This window comes from Labrus mixtus, chromosome 14 (assembly GCF_963584025.1).
Source record: "Labrus mixtus chromosome 14, fLabMix1.1, whole genome shotgun sequence".
In the NCBI taxonomy this organism is placed as follows: domain Eukaryota; kingdom Metazoa; phylum Chordata; class Actinopteri; order Labriformes; family Labridae; genus Labrus; species Labrus mixtus.
Genome location: NC_083625.1, coordinates 5,449,375 through 5,469,645, shown reverse-complemented (window position 1 = coordinate 5,469,645; position 20,271 = coordinate 5,449,375). Strand labels below are relative to the sequence as shown.

Here is a 20,271-nt window from a genome sequence, read left to right as displayed (position 1 = left end):
GACTACATTAGTTTCAGCTAGAAGAACCTGCAGTAATAAACTAGTTTCTGAGAGTGATTTATGTCTCATGCAAAAACCTTTGACTTTATGAAAGTCAACACAACATTTGCATATCAGCAGTTTTCAATAAGACTAATTATGTCGACAATTGCACCAATTTAAAAAAAAATGTTACACACCTTTAAAAAAGTTATGTTTTTAATTCATTTTTTTCAGTGTTGCAAAACAAAAAAACATGACCTACAACAGATACCTAAGATTCCCACACAGCAAACAGCAAATACTCAGAAGCATATTCTCACGTTTATACACATACTGACCTCCCTGATTCCATGTTCATTAATAAAGTATTTAATAGTATTTTAAACTCATTTTACTAATTACATGGAAAGAGTATTCTTAATGAGATGTTTTTGTAATTATCAATAAATTAACCACAGTCTGTTAGCTAAGCTGTAAGAGGCACAATAGGTATCTGAGGTTGAAGCTAACATCAGCAAGCTAACAAGCTTCAGTGATAACATAACGTTTAAAATGTTGATTTTTAGAAAGTATATATTTTTCCATGTTTACCACAAAAAGTGTAACTCAGGCTGGGGGTGGGGGAGTATGATCGGGGTTCACTGAAGTCATGAGGAAAATAAAAAACAAATAAATGTCTTTAGAAATGTGTGCACAGATCTATTTAGTTGAAAGACAAGTGAACACTTGGACTTGTGGGCAGCGTTACACAGTTAGAGAAGTGAGAGATCACATATGTCATATGGACTCATCAGTATGAAAACCTGTGTAAAAACACATTTCAGAAATTTTGAGGGTGGGATGCATGTAGGGTTTTTTTTTTACCCCAAATTACCCAGAATTTTTGCTGCCAGCACCCTCTTGTGGTCGGGGTGAGCCTATGTGTGAACGCAGAAGCTGAAAGTCAGGAATATTGACAGTGAATGGGAATGGGGGTGGAGGGGACGGTGTTGTTTCACATAACCAATAACTGTCGTAGTGCACGTAGTGAAACCACTATTTCCTTTCAACACTTTCCTTGATACTGTGAATACAATTGCATGTATCCTTGATATAACAACAACCCCCTCGATCAAACAGGGAAATTCTCCCACTATGAGGTGCATGTGAACAGGAAACCCACAGTGGGAAGCTGATTTCAGGGGCAGCCTGTCCTGTAGACAATTTCAGGAGTGCATTTGTGGAAAAAAAAAAGTGTGTCATGTTTCATGTGATAGTTTTTCTATCATTGAGGCATTTCAGTTTTGAGGATTTAAATATTCTTGTTGTAACATCAACTTTTTATTTGACTGAGTTTGATAACTCAAACAGACGGCAAGTGTCCCATTTCTACCTGGCACTGTCCACTGCAGTTGATCAGCTTCATTCACCTTAAATCCAAACTCAACATTGTTGAATGTAAGGCCTTGGCATATTCTGTGGAAGATAACAAAACTACTGTCAACAGCATTGTTGGATGTTGTCATGTATTTACATTACAGCTCTGTGGTGGTGTGAGCAGAGTGAGTTATGGGGCAGTGTGAGTACCTTTGGGATTGTTGTGGAAGACACAGTTGTTAGCGCAGGTGTCGGGGTGGGAGTCCCAGAAAGAGGACGCACAGCAGCAGAGAGGAGGGAGGTCTAGCTTCTCCTGAGACAGACGTTCTTTCATCCGAGCTTTCAGAGCCTCAATGAACCTGCGCAGGGTTACAAACAGTATGCCAGTTAGGACAGCAGCTCAGATAAAGAAATAGAATAAAAAAGCCTTTAATGTCCTTACACATTGTATAACGATATAACATTCATGCATCTGCTGTAGCATAGAAAACTCACCTACAAATAACATTGTATATTGCACAGTAACACAAGTGACTTGACCAGAAGAAAATAATATTGCACTGGTATGAAAACAAAAAAACTTAAACCTTATTACCCAACATATAATGTAAATAAAATGTGATTATTGAACATTAAAAAGTAGTGGGATAGTGTTGGGTTGGTGAGGTAGCATAGGATATGGGATCAGGGGGTCAGTGCATAGTGAAGTACAGTATGGTTATGGTATAAATCTGTTGCTCCTAGTTGTGATGGACTAGTAGCGCCTCCCAGAGAGCAGCAGGTCAAACAGATGAAAACCAAGGATGCGAGTAATCCTTCACAAACCCTTTTACACTTCCCGTCTGGTTAATGTTTACAATAACGTATTTGAAGTTAAAACCCTCGCTTTACCTCGCTTCTGTTTTCCCTTTCTCCTCTCTCCTCCTCCTCCTGCTCTGCAGCTCCACAGCTCTCTCTTCCTCCTCGAGCCTCAGTCTCTCCAGTATCAGCAGCTCTCTCTCCTCCAGCCTCTGTTTGGCCTCTGCAAGCTGTCGAGCTCTCTCTAATCGTCTCTCCTCCTCCAGACGAATCTGTTCTTTCTCTGCTTTGATCCTTCAGCAAAGACAGGGTGCATTTGAGGGGGGGTTTTCCCTGAGTCCAAGGCTTAAGAATCATATGTAACTTGCTTTAATATGTCAGTTATTTACTTTAGCTGCACATTAAGAGTATAGAGTCATATTTTCTGTCAACCACTGAGGAATTTTATTTCTGCAGATGCTTGTCAGTAATGTTGCAGATTAATGCCTTAATCATGCTGAACTAGAGCTTCTTCGTACTAAAAAAGTAATCTTCAAACGCTTTAGAGAAGACAGATTTTGGGCACAGACTCACTAAATCCACACATTAAGTTAAGAGGAAGTAAAAGTACTGCTGTCTCGTCACCTTGCTGTCCTCTTCAGGTGTTTCCTGTGCTGTTTGTTCTCCTTCACTTGCTCTCGCTCAATGTTCATGTACAGACGACGGTGCATCAGGAACTGAGACTGACGCTGCAGAGAGAGGGACGTGCAATGTTTATCACTGGGTCTGACATGGTTCAGACAAGTAAAGTCGAGGCCTCATGAATTTGTTCTGATGTCTACCTGTCTCTTCTGTTCTTCTTGGTCAGGCAGAGGCCACAGGACTTGTGGGACTCTGAGGCTGGTCTGGAATCCGGGATGAGGCTGTGATTTGTCTGAATCCATCAATACATGTCCTCTCACCTGAAGCATAAACAGACACACAATAAACTTGATCAAAAGTTATACATCAAAAGTCCCTGTTAACAAATCAGGTCAAGGGCACACATAAACAAAGTCAGACATAAACAGCACTGTTTATGATGTTGTTGTTCCTTGTAGCCTGAAAAACAGTGAATCACACACTGTTATAGGGAAATGGAAATGTTAAGAATATATGTTTAACCTTGTACATGTAAATCCTTTCAGTCATGTGGTAAAATAAAACCTAATAACAGTAAACTCTGGTATAATAGAACTTGTCCCAGTTTCACATTTGGTTGTGTGTCAGCCTCTTTAGGGCCATAACATGATCATAAAGTTTGAAGTCTTTGGGTATGGGAGGTTACAAGACAAAATAGATGACACAATTTAAGACACTTAAGGGTTTGTGATGCATGAATATCTCATCTGCAAATTAAGTTTCATTTAGCTGGCATCCTAAGGATGGTACCTGGTATGATGGGATTTTCTTTGGGCCAGATGAAAGGTAGAATTTGGTCTATGATTAGCATTAAGAAAACCCCACATAACCAGAAACGTAGCATTCTCTTGAAAGAGCTTTACGATTTCTGGAAGTTCTTGAAGTATTTGCTCGTCAGAATTGAATCGACTTTGTTACGGAGTCATCATCGACCCGAGTTAAAATGAAACATCTAGCTGTATCCTGCATCTGGTTTAATCTATTGCTCAGTCAAAGTCAAATCAAAAGTAACTGAGCAGGAGTGTAAGAAAATTCCTGGAAGCAGCTTGTAATAGAATACATTAGAGTTTTTGCTGTTATCTGTTAGCACCATCTGCTCTCACTCTGACAGATGTAAAGATAGATAACAAGTATGAGGCCGACCTGAAGCTACAATCATCACAATTTTAAGAATCATGAGAGTATTTATAAATGTTTGATTTAATACCAGAGATGTGTGTGTCTGGGTTAAAACTGTAAGGCCTGAGTGCTTAGAGGAGGAGAGCTATGGGCACATATTACAGTACAGATGTGGATGTTGATTGCACTTTTTCAGACCCCACCTTCTTATCACAGTGCTTGAATCAAGGCAATTGCACTGACAAATATCTGTACCAGTATTGTCCGGGTGATTTAAATGAATTATAATGTAATGCACGCGAGATGCTATCACAGATAGAACAACGACTAAAGATGCCAAAGCTGCTGAGAGTATTCATTAACCTTCTGCTGAACGAGGGGGAATATGTGCTGACTGGTGATGATATGATCATCTCCCTCTTCCTCATCTTCTAGGTCATCCTCCTCCTCCTCCTCCTCCTCTTTTTCTTCAACTTCCTGGTCTGCATTAAACACGTGAGATCTCTGTGGAGTGCAGAGGAAAACAATGATTTTTATTAAACCCTGGACATGCAGAAACACACAAGATTATTGCAAACTATAAGATATGAAAAAAGAGGAACAAGTGTGAGACACAGGCGCTCACATGTCTGGAGGGAGAGAAGTTCCATTCGCCTCCAGGAAGGTCTGACGTCATTTCCTCATGCTGGTCCATCCGACAGGCGGCCAGTCTGAGTCGGACCTGCCTCATGCCTTCAACAGGCTGGAAAATCATGGAATAAATAATCCTCATGATTAATCACTGTCACATTATTCTATCACTCACACATGGAAACAATGCAATCATTCTGACGGCCACAAACAACACATGCACACTATAGAAAGTTAAATCACATATCGATGATTTACATTACACAGATATGATAGAAGACAGAAGATAAAAGATCTTTTGGATATGGGTAGAATTTGATCGTTGAGAGTAAACATAAAAGCCAAAAAATACTGGACATTTTGAGGCTAATATTAATGTTAATAGTACAGCAATTGATAGGCTAATATTGAATTTACCAAACATTTTATTTCCCCTAACATCACAGTCTCTCATATTGTTTTATCAAATTTAATGTTCAGTTTATTTATTTGTAATATTGAATCTTTTTTTTTTACTTTCACAAGCTGCACAGAATCCAATTAATAGAATGGTTGGATTTTTTTGATAATGTACTGTATTATATAGCAATTACTTTTTTCTTTTCAGAGTTCAAAAACATTGTTGGTTGTAATTTCATGGTGGTGAAGATTTATTTTGACAGGTTAATTTCATGGTTGAAATACTCATTCTTACTTATTTGTTAATAAACTAATGTAGAAACAATGTTTTCAAAGATCTCAAATATTCTGTACGTAAGAAATCGAGCCAAATGTGATGGTTGATCGTTCTTTCTTGATCTATGGATCAGGAACTGCTGTTCACTCTTCACACAATATTATTTTCTAGCCAAGCTAGCTGCATGGATCTGCTCCCATTCACACTCCAGAGACCATCAAAGAGGTCAGACTGAGATGTTGGGTGATAAGGCCTTGTTCACACTCAGCACTCCACTTCATCCCAAAGGCATTGGATGAGTCTGAGGGGGTCAGGGTTTTGTGCAAGCTCGTCCCTACAGAATACATCGATACAGAAAAGGGGCACTCCCTGACTGTTGCCACTGAGGCAAAACATTCCTTTAATTGAAACTACGCAACTTTCACCAAGAGCATTAATAAAGCACTAGATAGAAAGTACACGTACTCGTCTTTTAATTTATGTAGCGGTATTGATTTCAGCCATATATTTTAGCTCTCTTTCCAAATAACTTTCAGAATTTTGGAAGGACACCAATTCACTAAAATATTCAAAGCAAAGGAGGAATAACTTTTATAAAACCAACTTTTCACTCCAGTCTTCTGGAAACTATGAAACAAAGCATGAAATTATCTTTTAAAAATCTGCATCCTTTCATTTTCTAATACCCTCTCACCTCCTGAGAGCTCCTCTCCTTCACCCTCTGTTGTACAGCACCTCCTGCAGGCTTCAGCTTTTCACCTGCAGTTACATGCTGGTTCCAGGATTGATACTCCTGTTTTACCGAGACATAAAGACAGTTTTACAAAGAGGAAGTCAATAAAAGACAAACAAAGCGATTATGTCTAACCAAAATGATGAGCTGATTCACTGTTAGTCAATATACCCCTGAGTATGCCTGAGGTTGCTCCCTCTTCTTGATGATTTGAGCTGTCTGTGCCACACGGTGGCGTACTTCATCCTGAAACCGTCGGAGCCTCTCCTCTCTCACCCTCCTCTTTTCTTCCTGGATCTCCTCAGTCAGCAAAGCAAGAGCCTTAAAACAAAGACAGGGCAAGAGTGTTTGATATACGGAGGGAAAATCAAGTTTTAATATTCATGTGCCTTTGAAGTATCAGCACGTCAAACACCACTGCATTTTCACCTCCGACCTTCAAGAACATCACTACACATTTCAGCTTGCTGTGGAAATCCTTTTATGAGGGTGCCATGGCAAAACTGGAATTTAAGATCCCATACTTAGATGGACAATAAATAAGTAAAGAACTTTTTTTTCAAGTGTTAAATTTTAGTATAGTTGAAGAAACATGTACTCAACTTCAGATACGCCTTTTAGGCAAATTAAATAAATACAAATATTTAAATGTTCATGCACAGTCATGAGTCAGAAATTAAATAGTAGCGTAGTTCTCTGTAGTTTCTAAATACCTTGAAATGTAAAATTATTAAGAATATATCTGCTTGGGGCGCTGGTGGCACAGTGGTTAGTGCGCGCGCCCCATGTATGGAGGCTGTAGTCTTCCAAGCGGGCGGCCCAGGCTCGAATCCAGCCTGTGGCTCCTTTCCAGCATGTCATTCCCCACTCTCTCTCCCTGATTTCCAACTTTATCCACTGTCCTATCTCTCCATTAAAGGTACAAAAAGCCCAAAAATAAATCTTAAATCTTAAAAAAAAAGTATATCTGCTTTGCTTAGTGTCTTTTTTTGTAATGTTGATGTTCAGGGTTATATTAAGTATTGTGTAGGATAGGCATTATACAATAGGATAGGATGTTTGATTTTTTTTTTATTGTGTGAAATGGACCTGTGTATACATGTAAAGTGTGTATAATACAAATATTCATTCATTAACTTTAACTCTTGTAACCTTAAAAAACACTTAAATACCTAACTACACTGGGGTTTAAATAGAAAATATATTAACAAAGGGGAAGAATACTAATGTCAAAAAAACAAAACAAGACTGAACATCAAACTTTACTATTAAAATCCTAGACCGTGAATGCAGCATGATGATCGTCTCTAACGGCTCCTCGGTAACCTAGCAACCGATTAAAAGCTAGTTTGAGTGGTTGTTGTTGTTGTTGTTGTTGTTGTTAGTCATGAGTAGAAATGCCAAACTCACAGACGGATGCTCCGGGAAGTCTTGTCCCTCCTCAACCCAGGCTCCCACAGCCACCACGGCCTGGTTCCTCTCGGCGAGGACCTTGTGGGCCCTCGAGTGCTCATTTCTCCGGCAAACTGGAGCTTTGAATTCGCTTCTTTTGGAAGCTGTGAACCGGCCGGTACTCATTTACAGAAGGTAACGTTAACAGGTGGTGACAAACTCCCTCACAGCAGAGGATATATTCTCGGTACACAGTTGACATAGTTAAACATTGTAATTGGCGTTACGATGTAGCGATTAGGTTGAATATATCATGAACATAACTTTCTTTTTTAACGAGAAATTCCCTACACCGCTCTCTGTATGATACCCACCATAAACGGCTTCAACTGTTGTGTTTGAGTTTCGCTCTTCGGCTAGTTTCCTGAGTTTTTTAAACACCTCACTGGCGCAATACTGCCCCCTACTGGACAGGAGGAAACACTGCGAAACTGCAAGCAAAGTCAAGAAAGGTAGGGTAATTAAAAAATAATTAATTCATTCATCCATAAGTAATTTTTAATATGCAGCATATTGGTATAATAGGCTTAGAGTGGAGTTTATACTTTGGGCATTGCCTAAATTCAGTTAAATTAATTTTTAAATTTTTCATTAAACCTTCATTTTACTGGATAAAAAACTAGTTAAAATTACAAATGTTTTTTTCAATAGTTCCCCGGCCAAAACAGGCAGCAGCACAATTAACAGGGTTTCTGACAAACGAGTAGCTTCACATACAAATTTAATAAAGATGCATAATTACAATTTACACTAAATTAATCTATACTTACAGCACAATCCAACTACTAAACTACTAAGCTATTGATCGCGCAGCTCTCTCAATCCACTTTACTCCCGACAGTTTGCCGCGTCAAGTGATGAGGCTTTTATAGGTTATGTGACGTAGGCATGTACTACTACGTAGGCATGTACTCCACAGCCGTTAGTATTTTTCAACCGGTAGAGAGCAGGCACTATGCCCATTTCTAACACAATATTTAGAATTTCAATACTTTGTACTCAAATCTGAGATTTTGACTTGAATTGAGCCATAACACTACTTAATACTCAAATACAGAGGTTTATAGTTGAAAAAAGTGGTTTTGGGGTTTAGTTACTCTTTAAACACTAAAAGACACAAAATAAAAAATCTGCCGCACACTGAAAATACTTTACTGTTAATATTATTGAACAAAGTGTTTAGCCTGTAGCTTTCCTCAGGTTCGCCCAGCACGATTCAAAAATGACAAATCTAAAACTGCAAATATTTGTCAAGCTCCCCCACAAGCATAAATACATCAGGGAGGACGTCTACAGCCAGATGTGTCTGCCTCCAAGTCATTCAACGTCCTCTTAAAAGCATTCAACGAGATCAGCTCGTCAAGTTTCAGCTCTTTTAGTAATTTGTTCCGAGTAAAAAGAGCAGCAAACTTTAACGCCTTTTGCCCCAGTTCAGGTCTGACTTTTGGAACAGACAGCAAGAAAAGGTCCTGGGATTGACGTTTATAAATTGCTGTACTCTTCTGACCGATGTAGGTCAAAAGGTATGAAGGAAGCAGACCTGCTATGGACTGTTTTGTCTTGTACTCCGTAATAATTACTATCAGAGACCCATAAGAGGCCTAACAAACCCAGCTTAATGGGTCACGAGTATTGTTGTATCCTCTCATGTGCTGCACTGTTTCTGCAAAATCTTCAGTCCCACTCCATTGTTTGATCTTTGCTGTCCTACTCTGTATTCATCAGTGTGACAATATCATCACTGTACGTGTGCACAGCTGAGAGGCAGCAGGAACATCAATAAAACTCAAATATAATGTATGTATACTGATAAAAGTGCTCTATTCTTATGCTGAGTTGCCTCCTGAATATCTCAGACACTTTAAAGGCAAGGCAATTTAAATTCAACACCAGAGGCAGGTGGAAATGTGGGTCATTCTAGGCTTAATGCGCTGACGCGATAACAGTGTTGAGGAAACTTGATTTCATATTTTATTAATACAAAACTAGGAGCCTGAGGAGGTTATAAGTTTTGCAGGAACTTGGTCATGAATAGGGATCAGAATTTTAACGTGCTGGCAGCATCTTTAAATCAGGCGAATATCTGCCTGTCTCCTTTCTTAATAACTCACAACTGGCAGCTTGTCATTTTTGGAAGTAATCATATGTAGTATAAAGAGAACGGTTTGCAGAAAGAAGGGATTCAGGCGCACTGAAGTTCCCTTTCCTTACGCCTTTTCCATTTATTAATACTTAAATCCTACATTAGAAGAAGAAATTAAAATTTGCACATCATAGCTCCTCTCTGTTTGGAAACTTTTGAGACCCAACAAATTAAATCGACCAAAATACTCATTTACTTTCACTGAATCAAAGGCTTTAAAATATTGTCTTTATTTAAAAAAACGTCAGTATTTTACCACAGGAAAATAGAATTACACTGCACAGTGTGCAACATGGCAATTTTTCAGATATAAAGATTACTCTGAACATTGGTTCTGGCAAACTTGCGAAGGACGTCTGTGCTCGGAGACGGGTCCAGCTGAGAGAGAGAGAGAGAGAGAGAGAGAGAGAGAAAGAGAGGCCATTAATAAAGTGGAAACAAGGAGAATGGGATCTTTCCCCTAAAAAATAAAAAATAGACTTATACAAAAGTAAAGCTGCTTAATCATCACTTCTGTACATGTGCTGTGTTGACTGAGTCTGCAGAGACCCTGTCCTCTGACTGGATTTTCATGTTTTGTTTCGGGTTGAGTCGAGTGGATGTTTCCCCCAGCCAGTGACAGCTGGCAGGTGAGTTTAGAAGTGGATACAGTTCAGTTTAGATTAGACACGATTCAAACCAGCGAATGTGATGCAGACGTAGCGGCAAAGCAGAGAGAATAAAGGCTAATCACAGTGAGAGGAAATGCCAAGCGTATAAAGCTCGTTTCAAAACGAGGCTGAAGCTTTTTTTCAAGCTTGCAACAAACATTTCTACTGACTCAACCTTTAAGTGAAGATTTAATTATGCCTTGTGATCTTTCCCTTCACCTTGTTGAGTTATGTGGAAACTTATACTGCCTTTAAGGAGTTTAAGGAGAGACCTTCATACTATCCAGCATACATTGTGTTGTTATGGAAACAGGCATCAGTAGATATTGACAAACGTTATTTTATATCGTCTTTAAATGTTTGAAACCTGCTTACTGTTTCAGTATTTTGACCATGTAGCAGACGGCACTTATGATCTCATCTAATGATCCCACATTAGGACTAAATAATTGTTGAGAACCGTCCTCATTGAATATAATAAACACATGAGACAAAGTTACTGCAGTGCAATGTCAGAATGGAAAAGTACTTATTTTATTGAACACTATTTGTGGAGTCTTCTGCCGACGAAAGCAAGTGCATTTGTTTAAAATATTCTACTCCACTTAGATCCTGGCCCCACACTCATTAAGTGACAACTCTCAAGTTAAATGACGCTACATAATGTCAAGTGCTGAGGGAATGTTAAGTAGAGGCGAGAGAAAGAAGCCGCTATTTCAGACACTCGTTAATTCTTCCGATATACGTCTCTATATGACTCATAGATGGAGCATTTAACCAGTTGACTTTAAATACTTCTACTTGAATCATCACTTCAGAAGTTTAACAATATAGAAAAAACAGATTATTTTTCTGTCAGTGTGAACTAAAAAGATCATGCCCATAAAAATGTGTATTGTGAAGTTTAATTCCAAATAATATGATAAAGTAGGTAACCTTCTGTAAGACATTTTTCCTAAATTGATGTTGTCACATTGTCGAGAAAACCGAAATAAAAAAATGCAGTTAAAAATAATTAACTTTTTGTCTGGTTAATTCTTTGGAGGAATTCAGGGATGTTGGTGCGATTATGAGACAATTTCAACAATGAAGCACTTTGAATTCACTGCGGCACTAATTAGTGCCTCCAACTGGCTTTTTCTCCATGGCAACGGTGGCAAAGTGTCAGAAACAATAAGTGAAACAAACCCGCCCTCCTACCATTATATTAGTAACACTCATACAATCTCATGTCAACCAAAAGGAAAGCTCTGTCATGAAAATAATAATGTTCAGAGTTAACTGCCACCGTCACAGAAGAATCAATTCAAGGTTTTGATTAAATACATCTCTGTTTGCACGTTTACATGAGAGGGGCAAGATGTTAGAAACATGTTTTCACACCGGTACAACACAAACAAAACTGAAATTACAAATGATTATTACCTTCTGACAGTGTCAACAATAATTGATTAATTACAGTTATTATAAGGCGGTGAAACTTGTATTTAATCATAGTAGATTGTACGAGTTTATTAAGTAAAGTTGTGCTGAGTGTAGTTAAAATATCCTAAAATAGAAACAGAGATGGGGAAAAAACTTTCTTCCTGTCTCAAGTCCCCAGCTTCTGATTTCATCCTCGTCCCTGAACACTCTGACCTTTCAAAAAAGCTTCCTATAAAAAAAAGAAAAGCAGCTCACCTGGATGGACTTGCCAAGCTTAGTTAGTGCAGGCTTGTAGGTCTCCATGGTGACAGAGTCAGGGCCAATGACATCACTGTAGCACTGGTAAACAACAGTGGCGATGCGGTGGACCTCGCAGTGGTTCAGCACTGATAAAAACAGAATAAGAATGTGACTACACAATGAGGATCAATAATGAGTGGACAGGTGTTTAAACTGGCAGTCCTTAGTGCTACTGGCTCCGCCTCTTCATCCCCACAAGACATCTGTTTGTTTGGACTTTCAGCGTCTTTAAGTGCACTAGCACCAAAATGACTAAATCAGGATGCAGGACTGTGTGTGCTCGGTGAGTGGAGAGGAGCCTAATGGCCCCACAACTCATTCTGTTGGCAGACGCTGTAATACAAAGAGACTTACAGCCTCTCCCCACACACACTGTTAAACAGTTAAAAACACCAAAATGTATCATTTTAACTTTTTCATTAACTTCACAGTAACGGTAGTTTGCTGTATTGGACTATGCCGCTGTAACATTTCTGTGTTTTAGTTCATTAATGCATTGTGAGTATGGTTCACACACTGAGAAGAAGGTCTGCATTGTGATGTCTCGTCTCTGCTAAATGTGTGAAATGTGTGATGTCTCTTGTTGTTTTTATAGAACACCTTATAGTGATTTAAGTCTTTAGGAAATGGAAAAAACAACATTTCCCAGTTTTAATCCAGAGTACCTGAGATAAACGTTCATTTATCTGCCAAATATTTTTCAATGAAGAATTATCCAAATAACTATTTTTATCTTCTTGTAAAACCTTTAAAATGTCTGATGACTCATCCTGCACCTAGGGGGCGTTTACTAACTTCCAACCAATTATAAAAACGTTGTCGCAGCTAACAATCCAATCAAATGCATCTTAACTTTATGTCCCGCCTCCTATCTCGTGATTGGTTCTATCCCGTTTCAGTTGGATATACAGCACATCACAACAGTTGGATACTTGAAGTTCCTTTTCATGGGGACTTTAAAACATTTCTGCCTCTCTCCCAATGCATGCTGGGCTTCTGTGCCTTCATCCCTTAGTGACACTAAACTGAAAGGTATACAGAAACCAGACGTACTGCATGAATGGAACGGATCGTCAAAACGAAAGCTGTTTCTCCAACTTAAGAACAACTTTTAAAGAAATGTCTAACTTAAACTCATAAACATGCAGGCAGTATGTCAGGCAGGCAAAAGACGAGGAAAGCTGAGTCATGCAGCCTCGAAGAGTCAATAGTTTGTTTGTGCCTGTAAAATGTGAAAGAAGACAAAAAAAGCATCTTGCCAGGGGAGTCCAGGTAATGTAACAATGTGACACAACAATTAAAATAGAAGTACCTGCAGCTGGGAGTCCAGTAACTATGTTGGGTTGCTCCAGTGACTGGCAGACAGGCTTGCCACTGAAAGCACCTGTGTGGAGAGAGCGCAGGAAGGGGGCGGAGCTACAGCACAGATAGTCTGCTGTCTTGTACTCAGCCACAGAGCTGTCTGACAACACGGTCACGTTGAGCTCTCTGAGCTGCAGACAGTCAAACACCTAGAAGAGGAAGAGAAACAACACGTCACCTTAAATGTTTTACAAACCAAAGTTTGACTCCTGCAATTATAATTCTACTACGTGGAAAACAACTCTTTTAAAGAGCCAAATAATAGACAGGTAACATTTCTAAACTTGGTTGACAGTTTCTTGGGTATGCTAACTAGGATCCATCGCCCCAGAACAGAAACAGTCTTCAATTCAAAGCGGTCCATTAGATAATTTCATTAAGGCACTTAGAGTGGCAACTGAGTGTACACACAAGAACACAATGTTGACTTCAAATGAGCTACATAAGATTGGTGTTTAAGCAAGACTAATAATTATGAAACTTTGTATGCATGTTCAATCACATTCTGTTTTCAACAGATATAAACAGACCCAAAAAGTCCTCCTCTTATAAGAATGTTGAAGAAACATTGTGAATGGTTAAATCTGCCATCTGTCTGTACGCTCATGTAGTAAACCCTCCCTGAATCCATGTGCATTACAACATAGTTTACTCTTTAACGCCATCCGACTGATGATGTCGACTAACACTTACCCTTTCAGTCCACTGAAAAAGCTGGTCCTCTGCGATGTAGCAAGTCACTTGGCATATTAAAACCTGAGGGAAAGAAATGCAGTAGACATTTCATGAACCATTTGTGGATTAAAGACGGATTTATATTTGCCTACAAAAAATACAAGTGCCACTCAAAGACAGGACATGCTGATGATACGGCTGGATCACAACTGAAAGGAATAAGCAACACAGAGCTCTTTTTTTCATTCTGGCACTGAGACCAGCTCGAACATGGCTCCAACAATTCCATCTTTCTCTGACCTTTAAATTTACGCTGCTAGTTGGCACATCACACTGGAGTAGGTTAGACACACTAAGTGGGAGCGTTTCTTCCAAAAGTGGGAACACACAGTAAATCAAGGTGTTGTTTTGGGGTGAAAATGGGTCTGAGTGCATCGATGATATACATTTAAAAAGAACATCTAAAGGAAAGTTACTAAGTGGTCAACAAAGGAAACTCGATACTCGTAAAATACACCTCAGGTGTCGTATAATACTTCATAATAATATTCATTTAAAAAAAAAAAAACTCAAATCATGTGGGTGCTGTTGGGTAAGATCCATGTCTCAATAGATAAATTATCAATTTCACTTATCTATTTTTTATTTCATTATCAATATATAAGCAGATCATCAGCAGAGTCATTAGTGCTCTAGTTTATACAACATTTAAAATCGATAAATAAGAAATGATTAATTGCTTTTTTGGCCTTTGAGGACCTTGAAAATAAAACATTTGGTATTTTGTCTGAATTCAAATTGATCAATTTTAAAATTGTTGTTGTTTAATTGTCTTATGATCAATTTATTGATTAATTAAATCGACTCATCCTTGATGTGCCGAGGGGCTGCAGATTTAATCTAGCTCTAAGCTAACTGTGGTACAATGCATCAATGCACCATAAAGACCCCAATATTCCCGTACATATCTAACCAGGCCCCTCTCCTCCGGCCCTAACACCATCCCCGTTAATTCAGGCGAAAACGACCCAGACAATGTTCACAAAACAGAACTTATAGATGCATTTATATTAGCTTTAAATTGAAGGCTGTGATAACTTGCATTTCAGTAAATCAGTGCTGTGTAAATGAATGTGTTATGGCTACAGTATTTCTAGTCCACAGCTGCTTTATAGAGGATAAAAGACTTCTTCCTCAGTTCATTAACTCTGCAGCCATCTGAAGGCTGTGTGATAAATCTGAAGCTTCCTCAGCAGGGCAGTGCTATCAAACAGGGCCATACACTGTGTTTATCTTGATTGAATCACGTGCAAAAGACACCAGGCTGATAGAAAAACACACACGTATCCACACACATGAGACTGCTCTGTTATAACTCTGAAAGTTTATGTTAGAGACACCAGGTTCCCGGGGATCATTATTCCTCTGTGTTACGTCCTACTTTACAACTTTTGTGGCTGAAGTGGAGTTTTGTTCTTCAAATGATTTTGGTACCATCAGAACTATTAAGATATCATGTAAGCATGAAAAACAAGCGTTGGATTGATGCGGTCATTCAACAAACTATTATTGTTTTTAAGATGGATTCTGTTTGTCATTGGAACCATCTGCTTCCTGATATTTCTCCAGTATATTCGGGTTATTATTATTTGTCACTGGGTTGTAGCGTGATAATGAACGAGGTACGGGCGCTGTAATGGACTCTTAATGTGAGACTATTTAAATCGAAGATCAGGAACAAAGTCGTTAAACCAAACTATTATCGAGTTTACAACACTTTGTGTGCTTTCTGTGACATTAATCAAATAGTAACACATGGTGTTGTTCTCTGTGTGTCACTCACTGATGGGTTGTCCTTCTGTCTGTAGAAAACACACGCCGACTCCTCGCTGGTTTGCCCAGATACAGCCCGGCTCCTCTCGTTCCACACTGATGCATGTCCCACTGCGTCCCAGTTCGCAGAAGTGAGAACGTACACTGACAGAAACCCTGTGAAGACAGACCCTCTCAGTATTCAACAGCAGCTCATGTGTGACAGGGGCTTGTCTTTTTTCTTTTTTTTTTTTACTTTTCTTATTTAACATGGTGACATTGTAAGAAATGAATATACACAAGTTGCTGTTTACAATATGTAACATAAGTTATTGTATGATCTGTGAGGATTCAGACAGATTTACATTTAAACTACAGACCTTTTGTCACAGAAGACATTTATACCGCTGTAAATACTTTCATCAGAGCTGAAGCTATAAATGGATTAATCAACTAAAAGAAAATTAATTTGCAACTACTATGATTAAACATTATTGATTTTAAGCATAAATGCAAATCAGGGATTGGTTTCAGCTTCTCAACTTTCAGATTTCCTGCTTTATATCCACCTTATGTGATGCTTCACTGAACAGGAGTTTAACATTTGGACACAAGTTCTAAGTATCTAAGTATCCTGATGTAATGAATATGTTAACATTTTTAAAAATCCATCCCTAAAAGATCCGTTATCAACCATCAAAGTATTGTTGTATCAGTACTGTCATTCTGTGTGCAGTTATAAAGGCCTTTTAACAGCTTTAGCAAATCTCTGGAAGCTGCTGGCAGCCACTTACGGGCAGCATTGTGTCCCACAGCGAGGATGAAGTCTGTACACTGCAACTTGTTTCCGGACTTCAAGGACTCTGAGACTTCAGGGCTCCACTGAAGATGAACCTCCCTGGTGAAAAGTTACAAGTGGGGAAGAGAAGGAGGGACAGCTTCAGCTTTAAATTCATCATTTTATTCTCTGAGGGGAGATTCGTTTTGCAGCCAGGTAAAAATTAGAAACAAATTAAAAAAAACACAGGCACCTAGACTCAGACATTACAAACAACATAAAACATTAAATTCATAATCACAAGATAACAACAGGACACAACAAGTAAACAAAACTGTCATTGAATCCACCAATAAAACCAATATTTAAACCATGAGGCATCAGAACTAAACAAGAAATAACCTATACTGGTTCATTATTATAATTCAGTAGTAGATTTGTTGTCTTTTGTAATCTGTATCTCCTGCCTGAGGGCAGATGCTCAAACTCTCCAAAGATGAGGATGTCAAAGTGTCTTAAGCCTCATGTGTTGCTCTCTAAGAGACAGATCAGGTAGTTTAACACCAATGGTCACTAAGGTAACTTGAATGATGTGTTGCAACCTGGTCTTGTCTCTGATTGAAGGGTTACCAAACCAGGTCATGAAGCCAAAGGTAAAGATGGACTCACTCCGTGGGGTTGTGGAAAAGTCTGATCAGTTTAGTGCACACGTGAAAACATTTGAGCTACAGGAGAAAGTGAAGATGAATCTGAAAAGAAAATATATCATATATCAAACTGTATTGTGGGCTCATGTTTTTTTGTATGGGTGGGATATGTATGTATATATGTGTTGTGTTGTGTGTTTGTATGTATGCTGGCTGCTGGAACACCTACATTTCCCTGCTGGGATGAATAAAGTATATCTTATCTTAACCAGCTGCTCTTGAGAGTTCTAACTGGCATCAAAACCAGTGTTTCCCCTAGGTTTACAGCTTTGGGGGAGTGGGCGGGGGGGACACACCGACACAAACACTTGAAGGAGTCTTGGTGTTCATGTGTTACTTTTAATGACAGCTGTCCTTTTCTATCGGAAAGTTATCCTAAATGACTTCTTTCCCTGATTTCCGACTCTATCCACTATCCTATCTCTACAATAAAGGCACCTTGACCTTCAAGGGGGGCGTTGGGCGCCCCCCTAATATAATGGTAGGGGAAACACTGAAAACCATCCTAGATATCGTCATTATCATTATCATCTTCATCATTTAGGTCGTAGGTATTCATTAAGAGCTGGGTCTTTAGCTTTTTCTTAAAGGTGCAGAGGGACTCTGCAGATTGAGTTTGGTCCATTTGTTCCACTAAGAGGGGCGACAGAGGAGAAGATTTGGGGCCCTGTTGTGAAGGTTGGATCAGATGCATTTCATTGGACAAAGGGAGTGTAGACCTGGATGAGAGAGTTCAGGAGGAGTCGTTATCTGGATGTTTTCTAAGCGAGCAGCAGAGTTTTAGTTGTTTAGTTGTTTATTTGACAGATGTATTTTAGGCTTCATTTCCAGTTTTTCAAAGCAGCCAAATACCATCTTAATACTTTACATTCAGTGAGCTCTCCTAACCAACAGGTTGGTTCACTGTGGAGCAAACTGTGCTTAGAAATCTGCCAAACTGCATCATCATCTACTGTCATGAAAATGAAACTAGTCAGAGAGGAGCTTCTGTAAGTCGGCCTACCCCTGTGATAACATCATACCAAACTATAGAAACATTAAATAACTACCACATGTAGTTTTACATATATAAAGTACAATTTGCACTTCACTTGACTGCTTAAAATGAGCTACTGTTATCTAATTAAATACCTCCATGCTGTCTGACTGAGCACTTCCGGGCTCCATGCTAACAGGCTCGCGTTATTTACCTCTTTTCCTCAAGTTCTCTGCGGATTTGTTCATCTTCTTCGTTTTCTTCGAGATCCTCTTCATCTTCCTCCACAGCCCGAGAATACACGGACAAAACTTCACCGAAAAACGTCGCCATAATCACTCGGTTTAACAGCGGGATGAGAAAGTTAGCTTGGTGATGCAGCAGACCTGCAGGCTTGACACAACATCCACCTCTTCATCCGGCGGCCCTTCAAAATAAAAGTATCTACCAGGCTCAAGACGGAATTTGACATATTTAACTAATTTAATTCAAGGCAAGATAAAATAAGTACTATGGAAAATGATACAATTAGCTTGATTGATTTGTTGAGAAAATAGACCTATAGCAGTCCTTGCGTTAAAACTTTAGCCTAATTAAATTTATTCATTTATTTGTATTGTACATTTCATACAAATGTAACTCAGTGAAACAAATGAACAAATAAACAAGAGTTCAAAGGCACATTTTAAATTTATCTAACATATATAAAAGTGTTTACTTAAAGTGCAGCTCTGAAGGTCCCTGACCATAGACTGCAAATAAAGATAAAGATAAAGATAAACTTTATTGATCCCCCATGGGGGAAATTTTTTGCGTTACAGCAGCTCAAGAAAACAGGAAACAGGAATATAATTATTAAAAATAAAATTAAAATAGAAGTTAAAAATCAACCATATTTACATCAATTAAATAAAAAAAAAACAATAATAGAATATTACACGGTATCTACACTTCCACTTGTGGAAAGTGGAAAAATATACTGACCTATTCCTATTAGAGCACAAACATGACCATACACACACACACACACACACACACACACACACACACACACAAACACAAAGCCAAAGAAAAAGCTGCTCTTGAAAGAAATTAAAGCTACTTAAATTTACTTAAGCTAAACTACACAAGGCATTTCTGCATTGAAGATTATACATTTTTCATTCCTTCCCTTACGCTTTGATTGCCGGGGAGGGGATCTTTTCAGGGTCATGTAATAATAATAGGAATTATGACGGCGATCGATAGCAATGTACTCACACATGATGTACGAATAATTACTTTTTAAGATAGACATGAAAAGACGTGAACCTATCCTATTAGAAAAATTCAAACAAATATGATTTGACTAAATATTTAAAATGCACTGAGGTACCTTCAATTGAGCAGCTCAAACACACTGTCCATACAACACAGAGCAGTGCATCAACAGCCACTCCTCACAATCCCAGTGGGAATCTCAAAGCCCGGGGCTGCATGCATGAGTACTGCCTGTCCAACGTATTTCTGCCTGAGCTGTTCGCTTAAATCAATGAATGATTTAAGGCCACGGCTCTCCGGTGGATTCACATGATGCTGTGTGGTTACACAATGTATGGGGCTTGAATATGACTAACAATTAGTGTAGGAATGCTTGATGTTGCTATTTTTGGTCCTTGTGCCAATCAAGGGTAAACCTGACATACCACATGATTCCTCCAGCTCCTTTGTGCTTATATATAATTTACAGTGTGGAAGACAGCCAGAAAAACACAATTGTTAAAGGATCCTGGTGGATCATCTCCAGTAGTATGGCTAGATGGGAACATAAGCCAAGTCAGATTAGAGCAAATTGGCCTCAAGTTGACAGCAGACCATCCATCCTGTCCATTGTGTTGTATAATTCATCTTCCTGTAAGCTGTGCCCCGCGAAAACGAGGGACAAACAGAAATGTGATGACATCAGCACGGCTGTAAAAAATACTTCATTGTCACCAGAAAATGTCTTGTGTTGGAGAGACAAATTGGATGGCAGGGCAAAGCCTGGAGTAGAATAGA

General features: G+C 38.9%; 2 protein-coding genes across 2 annotated transcripts; both read right to left on the bottom strand.

Annotated features, from left to right (window-relative positions):
• Positions 1-436: 436 nt before the first annotated feature.
• Positions 437-7,727, bottom strand: ccdc15 (coiled-coil domain containing 15). The gene is made up of 10 exons (XM_061056448.1): positions 7,365-7,727; positions 6,126-6,275; positions 5,916-6,014; positions 4,541-4,657; positions 4,279-4,419; positions 2,958-3,077; positions 2,761-2,864; positions 2,230-2,430; positions 1,549-1,697; positions 437-1,437 (listed from the first exon to the last, which is right to left on the bottom strand). Exons 1-10 carry the CDS (start codon positions 7,530-7,532, stop codon positions 1,388-1,390), a joined length of 1,299 nt encoding a protein of 432 aa, XP_060912431.1. The 5' UTR covers positions 7,533-7,727; the 3' UTR covers positions 437-1,387.
• A 2,033-nt stretch (positions 7,728-9,760) lies between these two features.
• psmg1 (proteasome (prosome, macropain) assembly chaperone 1) lies at positions 9,761-18,663 on the bottom strand. The gene is made up of 7 exons (XM_061056447.1): positions 18,449-18,663; positions 16,568-16,671; positions 15,805-15,950; positions 13,980-14,042; positions 13,237-13,435; positions 11,880-12,010; positions 9,761-9,927 (listed from the first exon to the last, which is right to left on the bottom strand). Exons 1-7 carry the CDS (start codon positions 18,565-18,567, stop codon positions 9,853-9,855), a joined length of 837 nt encoding a protein of 278 aa, XP_060912430.1. The 5' UTR covers positions 18,568-18,663; the 3' UTR covers positions 9,761-9,852.
• Between the last annotated feature and the right edge of the window lie 1,608 nt (positions 18,664-20,271).